At 42.1% G+C, this 15,000-nt stretch overlaps 1 protein-coding gene across 1 annotated transcript in view; it reads left to right on the top strand.

Annotated features, from left to right (window-relative positions):
* The window catches only part of LOC145401085 (neural cell adhesion molecule 1-like), a 275,021-nt gene extending 267,263 nt beyond the window's left edge, over window positions 1-7,758 (top strand). Inside the window, exons 15-17 of the mRNA XM_080273458.1 lie at window positions 2,404-2,438; window positions 3,947-4,015; window positions 7,559-7,758. Of these exons, the coding sequence (XP_080129584.1) occupies window positions 2,404-2,438; window positions 3,947-4,015; window positions 7,559-7,758 (304 nt within the window). The remainder of the gene's footprint in view (window positions 1-2,403; window positions 2,439-3,946; window positions 4,016-7,558) is intronic.
* The last annotated feature ends 7,242 nt before the right edge of the window (window positions 7,759-15,000 follow it).

Raw genomic sequence — 15,000 nt, 5'->3', positions numbered from 1 at the left:
TTCACCTTCCTCGTCTCATTACCTAACAGCAAACTACCGACTAATCCTTCCTTCCCCATCTCCTTTATCTCCTAACCCCCTTTCCTCCTCCTCCTCCTCCTTCTCCTCCTCCTCCTCCTCCGTATCCCCTACTAAATCCTTCAGTTTAATCCCTCAAGCCTCCTTCCCCTCCCCCTGCATCTCACCTCATTACCGAAACGAAGCTCGCGGGGAAGGAAGGAAGGAGGGAAGGAAGAAAGGAAGGAAGGAAGGAAGGAAGGATGGAGGGAAGGAGGGAAGGAAGGAAGGGCAGATGGATGGATGGATGGATGGATGGATGGATGGATGGATGGAAGGAAGGGGGAAGCCAGGAAGAAAGGATAGAATGAATGAAAGAAGGAAGGAAGGAAGGAAGACTGGATGGATGAATGGTAGAAGGAACAAAAATAATGGAAAATGTAAAGAAGGAAGGAAGGACAGGAGGAAGAAAAGAAGGAAGGAAGGAAAGGACGGACAAACGAATGTATGAGAGAAGAAAGAAAGTAAAGAAAAAAATAAAGATACATAGAATGAAGAATGAAGGAAGTAAGGACAGATTCATGAAATAAATAAATGTAGGGAAGGAAGGAAGGAGGACAGGAGGGAAGGAAGGAGGACAGAAAAGAAGGAAGGAGGAGAGAAAGGAAGGACATAACAAACGAAGAGAGAATGGATGGATGGGTAGAAGGAAGGAGGATAGGAAGGAAGAAAGGAAGGAAGAGAGGAAGGAAGGACAGCACGAAAGAATACAGAATGGGTGGATGGATGAATGGAATGACTGAAGGAAGAATATGAAGATGGCGAAGGTAGGAAGAGGAAAGGGAGAAGGAGAGGAAGAAGAGGGGGAACCAAAGTAGAAATTAGAAGTGAGGAAGAGGAGGAGGGGATGATGAAAAGATACCAAGAGAAAAAGGGAGATTAGGTGCGAGGGGAACGGTAGAGGTAAAAACGAGAGAGAGAGAGAGAGAGAGAGAGAGAGAGAGAGAGAGAGAGAGAGAGAGAATTGCTGATTAAAATATACAAGAGAATAAAGACAGAAATAGCGAACATACAGTACATGCCCGGACTTGAGGTAAAACTCTCTCTCTCTCTCTCTCTCTTCCTCCTGACAAAACTCTGATCTCAGAATCCACGTCCAAAATAAGTCATAACTTTCTGTGCTTCCTCGCTTCTCGATCAACTTCATAGAGCTATCTTTATCGAACTATCTCTATTTTATTTCTTGCTCACTTTTCTGCGGTCTCTCTCTCTCTCTCTCTCTCTCTCTCTCATTTTTCTCAACCGCTTCGGTTACTAAAGTTCCTCCTCTTTTTTATATTTTCTGTGTGACTGCCGGATAGCCTCTCTCTCTCTCTCTCTCTCTCTCTCATCCACGTGTCGAGCTAGTGAATAATTACCCCAGTCCTATTACCCCATCTATTGTCAGTGCTAGTGGGTATTGCGGTCACTGCCTGATGGGTGTAGGTGGGTGTAGGTGGGTGTATGAGGGTGTAGGTGGGTATATGTGGGTGTATGAGGGTGTAGGTGGGTGTAAATGGGTGTATGTGGGTGTAGGTGGGTATGTGGGTGTAGGTGGGTATGTGGGTGTAGGTGGGTTTGTGGGTGTAGGTGGATATGTGGGTATAGGTGGGTGTATGTGGCTGTAGGTAGGTGTATGCGGGTGAAGGTGGGTATGTGGGTGTATGTGGGTGTAGGTGAATGATATGTAGGTGGGTGAGGGTGCGTGGGTGAGGGGGTGTAAGTGGTTGTAAGTGGGTGCTTGGTTACAGGTGGGTGTGGACGGAGGGATGGGTATATAACAGGTGGGTGTCGGTAGGTGGGTTAAGTGGGTGTATAGGTGGATGAATGCGTGTACGGAGATAGATGCGCGTAAGCCAATGATTCATTCAGTCAATTATTCATTCAGTAAATCCAATACCCACCCGCTCGACCAGTCACTCAGTCAGTCCATCAATCCATCCCACTCCCAGCTTTATAAGGGGACGGTCAAAAATCCCTTTACAATTCCAATGCAACGTGTGTCCAAACTTTAATAATGATTTGTTTAGTGAAATACTGGTTTTTATTTCGAGTGTAAATGAACTATTGACTCTAAGTATATTTTTGTAGTGAGAGAGAGAGAGAGAGAGAGAGAGAGAGAGAGAGAGAGAGGAGGGGTCAAGAGTGAAAGAAGAGTGACAGAAAAATATAAGAAACACACACACAGAGACAGACAGATAAATTAGAGAGAGAGAGAGAGAGAGAGAGAGAGAGAGATTTAGCACCAGTCATCAATCCAACCAATATATTAATAACACATCAACTAAAACTCATATTATTAATTCTAAAAAAGAACAATTATTTTGATATCACTTAATTTTAATTTTTCCCCTTTCTTCCCTACAGTAGTCAGCTGGAGGCGGTAGGAGGAGGGGGAGGGGGTAAGGGGGAGAAGCTGGACCCCCCCTCCACCACCACCCCCGGACCCCCCACCGACCCCCCAGGACCCGATCTGGTGTCCGCCTCTCAGGGTAAGTGGCCACGGATACAGAGAGAGAGAGAGAGAAAGAGAGAGAGAGAGAGAGAGAGTCAACGCAGGCAGTGATGACCTGAACAGAAAAAGATGAGAGAAGACCCTATTTAAATTGAATGTAAATGGCCAACTTGCAGGAAGGGGGAACCAATATGGCTTCCCTTTGGCTTCAGGTGTACCCCATAACTCTGTGTGTGTGTGTGTGTGTGTGTGTGTGTGTGTGTGTGTGTGTGTGTGTCTTATTTGTTTATTGCTCATTTGTCATCCATGAACCTCTCTCTCTCTCTCTCTCTCTCTCTCTCTCTCTCTCTCTCTCTCTCTCTCTCTCTCTCTCTCTCTCTCTCTACGTATTCATCTATCTGTCTATCTATCTGTGTGTGTTTCTTACATTTTTCTATCACTCTTCTCTCACCCTTGACCCCTCCTCTCTCTCTCTCTCCTCTCTCTCTTTAACAGCAGACTTTTATTCTCATAAAATTATTTACAAGGTACGCCTACTGGGAAAAAAACTTTAATTAGGGCTTCCTTTCTCCTCTGATTCGAGTCCCCAGTAAGATTAAAGAGCGTACCCTGGATTTTCCCACCCCATGTTAGTCAAAGAAGGGAATTATATGATGATGATGATGATGATGATGATGATAGTGGTAGTAAGGAAGGTGATGATGATGATGATGATGATAGTGGTAGTAAGGAAGGTGATGATGATGATGATAAAATTACGAATAGGGAGATGATCATGATGAAACTTCGGAACAGTGTGTATAATAACAGTATCAACAACGACAACAATATTATTAATAATTTATCTATCTGTCTTTGGCCAGACATCATAATCCAGTAAGGGGTGGCCGTTTGTCTTTGAGTTATTTTAAGGGGTGAGGCACTAACCTTCCGCCAACCCACTTGGTGACACGTAGGGAACATGTATGGGTTGGTTATATGGTTACCACCCTGTGTTGTAAATGGTTTCCCGTCTAACAGGAAACCATTTGGCTTGTCACTCAATGTAAAGCCACCTAAAAAGGGAGAGTAATAAAAAGTGACAGGAAAATTGGGAGAAAGAGGAAGAGAGATGATAGATACAGAAAAAGAGTGATAAAGGGCAAGGAAAATGTAGGTACCACTACATCAAGTGAATGGATGATGGTCGCCACCACCTACCACCTATTATAATAATCCGATTTCTGTATGCTTGTTCGTTTGTTTGATAACGTAATACAGCAAAAACGGCGCAACGTACCGCAACTTTTGTTTGAGAAAGGCACCGTTAAAATGCTCTAACTTGAAGAACAAAACAATTTCCAGTCCAGTCGGGTCACCGGTTCCCGAGTTATGACTCATTTCTGGCCTTCTGACATCCTCTAAGTGAGTAATAATAATAATAATATAAAAATTAATCCACTCCCTCCACCACAGAATCCACCATCATGACCCACTCACACGACTCCACCACTCCACTCATCGGGAACGGAAGGCTAGTACAGAGTAAGCAGCCACAGCAAGATCCACCACCTCCACCACAGCAACCACCACACTACCAGCCACAACCACAGCCATACCGCTACCAAGATCCACCGCCACAGCAACCACCACCACAGTCCCAGCATGTGGTTCTGGTGGATGCCGGGGGTGGAGGGGGCGGAGGAGCGAGTTACTACCACCAGGAGGAGGATGGAAGTGGAGGGGGTGGAGTGGGTACTTTTCCAAGGCAGGGGAAAGCGGGGTATAGGGCTGCAATGTACGACTATCAGCGCCACTCCCCACTACAGGTAAGGAAGGAAGGAAGGAAGGAAGGAAGGAAGGAAGGAGAGAGAGAGGGAGGGAGGAAGGGAGCGGGAGGGAAGGAAAGAAGGAAGGAAGGAAAGGTGGAGGGAGTGAAGGATGAATGGATGATGGTTAGATTGAAAAGATGGTCCGATGATAGACGAACGGATCAATGGATGGATGGATGAATGGACGGGCAAATGAATGGTTGGACGGACTGACGGATGGAAGAATAGACGGATGGATGGATGTCTACATAACAGGGTGGAAAGGAAGATGGATGGATGAGTAGATGGATGGAAGGATGTCTATATAACAGGGTGGAAAGAAAGATGGATGGATGAGTAGATGGAAAGATGGATGCCTATATAACTGGGTGGAAAGAAAGATGGATGGACGTCTACATAACAGGGTGGAAAGAAAGATGGATGGATGAGTAGATGGATGGAAGAATGTCTATATAACTGGGTGGAAAGAGACGGATGGATGGTTGGATTGATGGACTAATGGATGAAGGGAGGAATGCAAAGAGAGGAGCTAATCATGAGAAGGAAGGATGAGAGAATAATTAAACTTGGGCAAACAGTAGGAGGGACGAAGGGAGGGAAGGAAGCGAAGGATGGAGAGAAAAAGGGAGGGAAGAAACGGAGACAGGAGGAGTGAAAGAAGGATGGAATGGATGGATGGGTGGAAGAGGGGGTAGTGGAAGTGAAGTTAGCGGAAGTGGAGTGACTACAGATGAAAGGATGGATGGATGGATGGATTGATGAATGAGAGAGAGAAAGAGAGAGAAAGAGAAAGAGAGAGAGTAGAGGGAGGAGGGGGGAGAGCAAGGTGAGTAAATCTGCATAATAATGAGAGGGGGTGGGGGGGTGTCCTCTTCCCCTGATTGAGAAAAGTCTGAAAATTTAGTAGCTATCGAGTAAGTACTTGAGAGAGAGAGAGAGAGAGAGAGAGAGAGAGAGAGAGAGAGAGAGAGAGAGAGAGAGAAACTAAGAATGTATTGGTGATCTCTTAAGTAGGAATAATTAACTACGTGCAGGTGATTCGAGGTGGACGGTATATCAAGGTGAGTGGAAGGAAAGGTGTCAGGCTTTAACTATACTCTGCTCACTCTAACTAGGCTCAAAACTGCCATCCTTCCATCTTGAATGCTGAGCTGAAGCAAGAGACTAACGATAGAATATGTTACAAGTCACGAAGAAGTGCTGTGGAAAGAGTCCTGGGCTATAATATTCACTCTTTATGGCTACGGGAAATTCTCTGCAAAAAGACAGGGGGAAATTCAGCTGGAAGGGAAACAGGGAATGATGTAAATACAGACAGATGGATGGATGGATGGATGGATGGATGGATGAATGGATGGTTAGATGGATGGATGGATGGATGGATGGATGGTTAGATGGACGGATGGGTAGATGGATGGTTAGATGGATGGATGGTTAGATGGATGGATGGATGGATGGTTAGATGGATGGATGGATGGATGGTTAGATGGATGGATGGGTGGATGGTTAGATGGATGGATGGGTAGATGGATGGATGGGTGGATGGTTAGATGGCTGCAAGGTGGGAGGAATGGAAGGGGGCAGAGAGATGACGAAAAGCCATGATGGTGTGGTACTCAGTCAGATGAACTGGAGGGATGGAAAGAGAAAGAGGGGGAAGAAAGAGAGAGAGAGGGAAGGAGAAAGAAAGAGAAAGAGATGGAGAAAGTGAGAGGGGGAAAAAGAAAGTGAAAGAGATTGAGGGAGAAAGGAGGAGTGTGAGGGGGAAAGAGATGGAGCCAATGAGAGAGGGAGGAGGAAGGGATGGGCGAAGGGAGGAGGAAAGGATGAAGGGAAGGAGGGATGGTTCGGGGACGGACAGAAAGACAGAGGAATGGGCATTATGGAGAAAAAGAGGAACTAAAAAGATTCATGATAACTAGGATGGATGGATGGAGGAATGGACGGATGAGTGACTGGGTGAAGGAAAGAGTAAAAAGAAAGGAAAAGGGAAGGAGAGAAGAAATGAGGAAGGGTGAAGAGCTGCAAGAGATTAAGAGGCAAGAAAGATAAATGTTGCAATAAATTAGTGCAGAGAAGCTGAGACAACAGGAAAACGTGCAATAAAGAAATAAAAAATAAAAAATGAGAGAGAGAGAGAGAGAGAGAGAGAGAGAGAGAGAATAAGGATGAGAAAGAGGACAATAAAAAGAAAAAACTAAGTATAAAAAAGAAGAATTTATGAAAACAGGCATAAAACACGCAAGGAGAGAAATGGAGGAAAGGAGGAAAGAGCTCGAGAGAGAAGAGAGGGATGGAGGAGAGACTAATAAATAATAAAAAAAAACGGATGATAAATGGGGTAATTATCAAGAGCAGTGCAAAGATGCGTGATGAAAGAGGGCGAGGGAGATGACGAGAGAGAGAGAGAGAGAGAGAGAGAGAGAGAGAGAGAGAGAGAGAGAGAGAGAGAGAGAGAGAAAGGTGATATGAAGAAAGAAAGGGACAGGCAAACAGACAAAGAGAGAGAGAGAGAGAGAGAGAGAGAGAGAGAGAGAGCTAACACAACGAGTCTGTTAACAATTCACAAAAGAAAATAATTAAGTACCGTTCTTTTAATTAAGGAGTACTAGTTACTGTCTCTTGCTGGGTAGTTTGTTTGCTTGTCTGGTGCTGAGAGAGAGAGAGAGAGAGAGAGAGAGAGAGAGAGAAGAAGGAATGGGGTGAAAATCTAAGCCAGGTTAAGGTAAAAAGGGTATAATCCTTCCTAGCTGTTTACAGTCATCATCGACTGTATCCTGAAACTGGTATATTCGGCAGTTTCTCTTCATTATTTCTCCTCTGTGTTGAAAATAAATGTCATTTCAAAGTTGCATTTCTTGTTAGGATCACAAAACGACACAAGAAAAATAGTCCCTTCGTTGTGATTATAAAATTTTCCCATATACTTCAATAAAGATGATTTCTGGCTATAAATTAGTAGCTGCTTAATACAGTTACTCTACACACACACACACACACACACACACACACACACACACACACACACACACTCCGACAAAAACTGTATCGCTTCGCCTTGCTAAGAGCGAGAGATAATATTGATGGTACAACGATGAAATGATGGTGATCAATTATATCGTAATAATAATTCTTTCCTTTCCACAGGGCGACAGGGAGTGGCCGGTGAGTGAAGCGGGGTGGAGCGGCGCCCCCGGAGGAGGAGGGGGAGGGGGTGTCGGTAGCCCCCCACACCCCTCCACCACCCCCTCCTCAGCCACCACCACCCCCCAGTCCTCCTACGGGATAGTGGACCCAAGACGACACTCCTCCTATTTCCGCCCTATGGAATCGCTGCCCCCCTCCCTCCCCGCCCCCCACATCCACCCCCACCAGTACCCCTCTACGGCCCCCCAGCCTCCCCCCTCCTCCACCACCACCTCAAGGTTTCAGCCAGAGCATGAGAGTTCGGTGTAAGTGAGAGTAGGAGAGAGGAAGGGAGAAAATGAAATGGTGGAGGGTGAGGGAATAAAGACAGAATTGAAGAAACGGTGAGACGAGGAAGATAAGGAGGGAAGGAGAGGGAAAGAAGGAGGGAGACAAGGAAGAAAAAGGAGAGAAAAAGAAAGAGAATGAGGAAGGAATGCGAGACGAACGGTGCATAGAGGAGATAAGGAAGGAAATGGGAGAAAAAATAAAGTGAGAGAAAAACCAAGGAGAGGGAGACAAATAGGAAGAAGGGTGAGACAAGATATCCCTCCTCCCTCCCCTAACCCCTCCTGAGTCTCTCCCCTTCCTCCCAGTTTCCCCTCCTCAACCTCACTACCTGTTCCTCCCCATCCTTACCGCCTTTCGAACCCTCCCTCGTCTCCTTCCTCCCTACCCTTATCTTCCCTCAACCACTTCTTATTTTCTTCTCGACTTATCCCCCTCCCTCCTCCCCCACCCCTCCAATCTCTCTCTCTCTCTCTCTCTCTCTCTCTCTCTCTCTCTGTTTTCCTTCCACCCAACCTCTCATCCTAATCTCCCCCTCTTCTCTCCCAGCTTCCTTCCATCCTCTCTCCATCCCTCCCTATCTCTCCCGCCCTCCCTTTCCCCCATCCTCTCCCTCCACCACCACTAGCAATCCAGGGAAAACTATCACTATTATCATAAGTGTTCGTTCGTGTGCGTAACAAATCAAATACTGAATGAAAGGAATTGAAAAAGAAAAACAATGACTGGAACAAAAATACACAGTAGTGACTGTACATTTTCCATTCGTGAATATCAAAGAAAATGGGATGCTACTGATAAGTGAAGAATGTGTGTTTGGAAAGTCGTTCATTTTACACTTGTGAATGTGAATGAAAACTGGAATCTTGAAGAATGAAGGTTGTATATTACTTTATTTATTTTTTTGGATAAAGGTGCCATACAAGGCGAATGTTGACGCTAAATACGGCATGTGAAATGATAGTTGTCAAAGTATGAAACTTTGTAAAATGTCGAAAAATGAAAATATTTATATAACGATGAAAAAGTGTGAACGTAAAAAAATGAAAATATACAATGATGAAAGAAAAGTATATATATATATAATCATGAGAGAAAAACTATGAGTTAAAAAATGAAAACATATAGTGATGAAAGAGAAAAAGTATGTTAAAAAATGAAAATGTGTAATGATGAAAGAGAAAAAGTATGCTCAAAAAAATAAAATATATAATGAACGAAAAACAGTGTTAAAAATGGAAATTCAGATGTCAGAAACGGAAGACTGAAAACTGACCCACCCCCAAAAAATAGCATAAAATTTTTAAACAATTAAATACAGTGTCGAAATTTAAAAAACATCGTTTAACCAAAAAAAAAAAAAAAAAAAAAACGCAATCGGGGGGTTAATGTTGAAATTTTATCAGTAGGAAACTAAATATGTTAATATGAAATAATGATCAAGGGTTGTAAATTTATAAATGACACGAAACACACACACACACACACACACACATATATATATATATATATATATATATATATATATATATATATATATATATATATATATATATATATATATACATATATATATATATATATATATATATATATATATATATATATATATATATATATATATATATATATATACACCGCTCGCTGGTTCTGTGGTAACGTTCTCGCTTGCCATCTGGTAGACGGGAGTTCGCGCCTCGCTCAGGCTGCGAAAAGTTTCACTGACGAAGTGGGTGGTTACTGTCCCCCTTGAGCAAGGGGATGGGTGTGTGCGTGTGTGAAGGTCACAGCCTTGTCCTTAGATCGGACTATATGAGCTCTCAGCTCCCTTCCGGGAGGGTAAAAAGCTGGCTATCACGACCATCAAGTGATCCTGACCGACCAGGTGAATTGCACACACACACACACACACACACATCTTGAACTGACAAAAAGAAAAAAAGGAAAAAAAGAAGACACTGACAATTTCTGACCAAAGAGGGATATGCTGTGGTTGTCTAGAATAAAAAAAATCTGGTGATAAAACGTGAGAGGAATACCAAAATTTGTGAAAGCGAAAAAGAAAGAAATACCGAAAATTCTGGCCATGAAGAGACACTAACAAAAAAAAAAATATATGGAAACACTCAGGACGCGACCACTAGAGAATATGAGACAAGAAAAACAAAAAAGTGAAAAATAAGCATATGTGGACAATGAACAACACGAAAAGTTTGACATACACAAAAATACTGATGGCTATGAAAATAATCTGAATAAATACGACCAGAAAATAAACCTATACCGGTGCATAAAGGAAAAATTAGTAAATAAGTAAAAAATAAATAGATAACAAACGAAACGTGAAAAAATCCAAATTAGCTGAAAAAAAAGTGATGTAAAAAAAAAAAAAGACGGGAATGTTTGACTCTTTAACACTGGAACAAAAGTTGGAAAAATTAATGTGTATATTCTGGAACTCCAAGAAGGTATTAAAATATATGAGGATTTTCTGAGAGCCAATTAACTTCAGACAATTAATAAACAAAGAGAATTAATTAAAGGTGAAGGTGTTGTTTATACAGAGCAAAAAGATAACGTACGAAAACACCTGAACTCTTAAAATTAAAAATGAATGTGAAGAAAATTATATTCCAAGTGAATAACACAAAATGGAAGCAAAGATAAAGAGAAAAATTATTACACAGATAAATATAAGTGTGCTAAGTGCTGGTGAAATATTAAATGAAAATAAGGTGTAAAGGTACATGTGAATGGTAGGTAAGAACAACAGAACGGAGAGAAGAAGTGCCATGTCCAGGAAATGAGGAAAAAATTGAAAAGAAAAAAAATCATAATGTGTTCCTCCTATTCAGCCTAGGCCTATGAGATCAAAGGTGACTCGGAAATTGTAGTTGCGATCAATAATCCCTTTACAGATCTGGGGTTTCAAAATTAAAAAGCGAGCATACGACCCTTTCGCTTAAACATAGGCTGGCTAGTTTGTGGGAAAAATATTACAAGGATTTGACAGCTTCGTGACGGTGTAAAGGAACTATTGATCGCAAGTGTACGTGATGCTGGATGTGTGTGTGTGTGTGTGTGTGTGTGTGTGTGTGTGTGTGTGTGTGTGTGTGTGTGTGTGTGGGCGCAATTCTTGATGTGGATTTACGAATAAGAAAACGTATGGCTGTGTGGGTATAGGTACAGTAAGTGACAAAAGTTTGCCTACTATTCCAGCACCTCTTTTTCACACTAAGGGTATGTCCGCCATCTTACCCCTTGGTGCAGTACGTCAAAGAGAATTATTTACGCGACGAAGAAGATACCAAGCCTCTCTCAGCTTAGACATAAAGTATTAACCCCAAAGGAAAGTGACACGTAGAAGAGAAGAAATATTAGGCGTACTTTTGTGCTCGACCGTACACTGCATCAGCAAAGTTAACCCCTGCTAAGTATATGTATGAGTGTGTGTATGTATGTAGAGTATCAATGTATGTATGTATGTTTGTATGTACGTATGTAGAGTATCAATATGTCTGTCTGTCCATCTGAATGTATGTATGTATGAATGCATGTGACTGGAACCATGACTGGTGAAGAAAGATATCCATACACACGTTAACTTACACACATGTACGTAAACATTTCGCTCACACCTATTTCATCATCGGTAAACATGTGTGATCTGTAAACATAATATGGTAAAAATATTTATATATCCAAAAAATGATATATATAAAATGCATATGTAGGTCATCAAGTCATTGTTTGGAACGTGTGGGTGTGTACTTAGGAATACTTTACGCCCGTGTGTGTGTGTGTGTGTGTGTGTGTGTGTGTGTGTGTGTGTGTGTGTGTGTGTGTGTGTGTGTGTGTGTGTGCAAATACTGAAAAGGCTGAGGGAATCTGAGTAATGTAGAATGGTTTTCAGGCAAGCATTATTGAAAAAAAAAAAATTGTTTGGAAAATGGGGAGGGGGATCTATTAAGTTTTTGGAAAAGAAATAAAAGAGTACACAAAAATGAAGGCTTGAGTTTGACCTAGGATGCGAAAAATATGCAAAACCGAAGTAGTCAGAACAAAAATCTTTATTCCTATTTTAGTGATGAAAACAGATATAAATAAAGGATAGCAATGCATGAAATATAATCAGTATAGAAGTGAACATTAAATATAATCCAAAGGAGAGCTCTCATAGACACACACAAAAATAGGATAAAATTTTGCGAAAGTAAAAACAATCGAAAATGTATAGAGAAAGAACGCAAGAATCCAGAAAAAAAACTAGAGAAAATATTTTGCTGAAACGTGGAGTAGGAAAGAATTGCACTAGAAACAAAAGAAAAGCCAAGGAACCGAAATTTCAGAAAAGTAAAAAAGGAATGATTAACAATATCTACATCAATCACTCATGCAAGAATATAATCACAATCTCTGTCAATTGTGAAAGACAGTTATATTAAGAAAAAATATTAAAAATAGACTTTGTATTAAAAAATCTATTACTGGCTTGGAAAAAAATAAGAGCCAGTAAAGACAGACTATACTAGTAATGTCAGTCTTTTATACAAATTAGGCTGTCACCAGTTTCTTTAATTTTCTTTAATTTTTTTTTCTCTCATGTCCATATGTGATAAAAGAAACATTGCCCATCTCTCTCTCTCTCTCTCTCTCTCTCTCTCTCTCTCTCTCTCTCTCTCTCTCTCGTCCATATGTGATTCAAGAAACAGCATTCATCATCTCTCACTGTCCATGTGATATGAAACATCTCTTTCTGTCTGTCTGTCTCTCTCTCTCCCTCTCTCTCTCTCTCTCTCTCTCTCTCTCTCTCTCTCTCTCTCTCTCTCTCGATGTCCTAACAGCTTTGGTCACTACTCAGTAAGGTATTGTCGGCTGCATGTATTTACTGTATTATATAAATGAAGGTTTTTATATATATACTATTTCAAAGCCAAGGCGTATTATTTGTCCTGAATAACACACACACACACACACACACACACACACACACACACACACACACACACACACACACACACACACAGGCAGACACTAAACGAAAAAAAGACAAGAAAACACACACACACACACACACACACACACACACACACACACACACACACACACACTCATAGGGGGGTAAGGTTGGGTTTAGAAAGCAAGGAAGAAGGACAAGGACGCCCGGCGGTTTAGTGGATTACGGTGCTCAGAACTACTGTGGCTCATAAACGCTTGCGGTATATCCGAAGGTGGCTGGGGATTGTTCCTCACAGTGGCACTCAAGGACGAGCAACTGGTCAAAAGCCTTAAATATCAACCTAACATACTCTAGCCTCGGGTCAGTATTAATAATAGTAAGAATATATGATAATAATAATAATAATAATAATAATAATAATAATAATATAAGACTAAGAATAATACAACTACTACTAACCCTACAACTTGTCTGGAAACAAAGAACCATTACTACTACCACTACTACTGTTACTACTACAACTATCACCACCACCACCACCACCACTACTACTACTATTACCACTGAAAAAAACAACAACAAACCACTAACCCCGCACCCCCAACTAACACAAGGAGTGGGGTAATTTGGCTTGATGTATGACGATCAATGGTTTCTTGAGCTTTCGCCTTTGTTTTCCTTTCTTGCGGCCTCGCTTCCTGATTACACTAATACACTTAATTTGACCTTAATTGTACGTACTGTGCAATTTCAGCTGTGTCCATCGTTAACCCCTTCACTACGAGGTCTTTAAACGGTCGGCATAAAATCGCTTGGTCGCTGGAAAAACGGGGTCATTGTGGTTTCAAAAAATGAAGATAAAATAGTAATAATAATAATGATGATGATGATGATGATAATGATGATGATAATAATAGTAATAATAATAAAAATAATAAACAAAATTTCGAATGTCAATATTGGCACTGATTAAAGTACTAATTACTATAAGGTACTTTGATTTTAACTGGTATGCAGGGGCGACCACCATCCACTCACTCGATATGGTGCTACCTTCAACTTACGCAACACAGGGTAAAAACCAGATGATTTCTTGTACCCTAAGACACCATTTACTACACTGGGTGATAACCATATCACAAACTGGATGTCTGGTGATGTAGTGGGTTAAGGTGCTTCAAGTGGGAATGGTCCATAAGTGTTTGTATCTGAAGTAAGTCATCCTCGCCTTAAGTGTTTGAACCAAGTAGCCTAGCCCCGAACCCCTACGTTCATGACGGTGCAAAGAGCCGATTGATGATTGGCTGTGCCAGCCCAAAGGAAGAGTCTCCCCCACACTTCACTCAACCTCCGTTTTCTCTGGGCAGTGGGGAACAAGCCCAGTTTTCTCTCCTACCACTTGATTTGAGGAAAAAATGAGGGTAAGACGACCAGTGTAGATGACGGTATCCCGCTATGAAATTCATCCACAGAAACTCCAGCACAGAGAGAGAGAGAGAGAGAGAGAGAGAGAGAGAGAGAGAGAGAGAGAGAGACTAACCCAAAACAAACACGTGGAACCCTCTCTGGACGCAGTCTCCCAGTGAACATCCCATCTTCTAACCTTCGAATCAGGGCACCGTATTATAGAACGAGCCATGACTTAACTACGCATTCGACCCATGTTACACTCGAGGTGGTTGAAGGGACAGTCAAATTTCTCCGCCAAGAACTCAACTCCAGCCCTGTCAAACCCTCTTGGACAGGACTCACTCTTTCCTCTGTTTCATTTCGTATTCTCACCCTCCAGTCTCTCATGCAGCCCACACTGCCTGAAATCAACTGTGGGGACATTCTTTTTTTCTTGGCCCAGTTAAGGAACCTCGATGCAAGTAAGCTGCCCTCTACCATCCAAATCCCTGGACGAACGAGGGGCTGTAGTCATGAAACACCGTCTAAGGTTGCGTCCACACAAGATTCTTGCTGGCGCGGATGGGGAGATGTGCATTAATATAACCCAGTAAAATTCTCGCTCGCTCCCGCCTGTGTTCAGTAGGGCCACTTGCGCTGGTGACAATGATTAAACTCTCTCTCTCACTCACACACACACACACACACACACACACACACACACACACACACACACACACACCACTTAACTATTCCCACCCGCCATACAATACGTCTATCCCATTTCCATACGCATTAAAAACACATCAAACCCGTGTTGGGAATCTGTCCAGGCTAAACCGCCAGCTCTTAGTGGTTAGGAAATAATTGAAGAC

Source organism: Coenobita brevimanus, chromosome 54 (genome assembly GCF_032717465.1).
Source record: "Coenobita brevimanus isolate Jiangsu-jjx chromosome 54, ASM3271746v2, whole genome shotgun sequence".
Taxonomy (NCBI): domain Eukaryota; kingdom Metazoa; phylum Arthropoda; class Malacostraca; order Decapoda; family Coenobitidae; genus Coenobita; species Coenobita brevimanus.
This window is presented reverse-complemented; position numbering and strand designations above follow the sequence as displayed.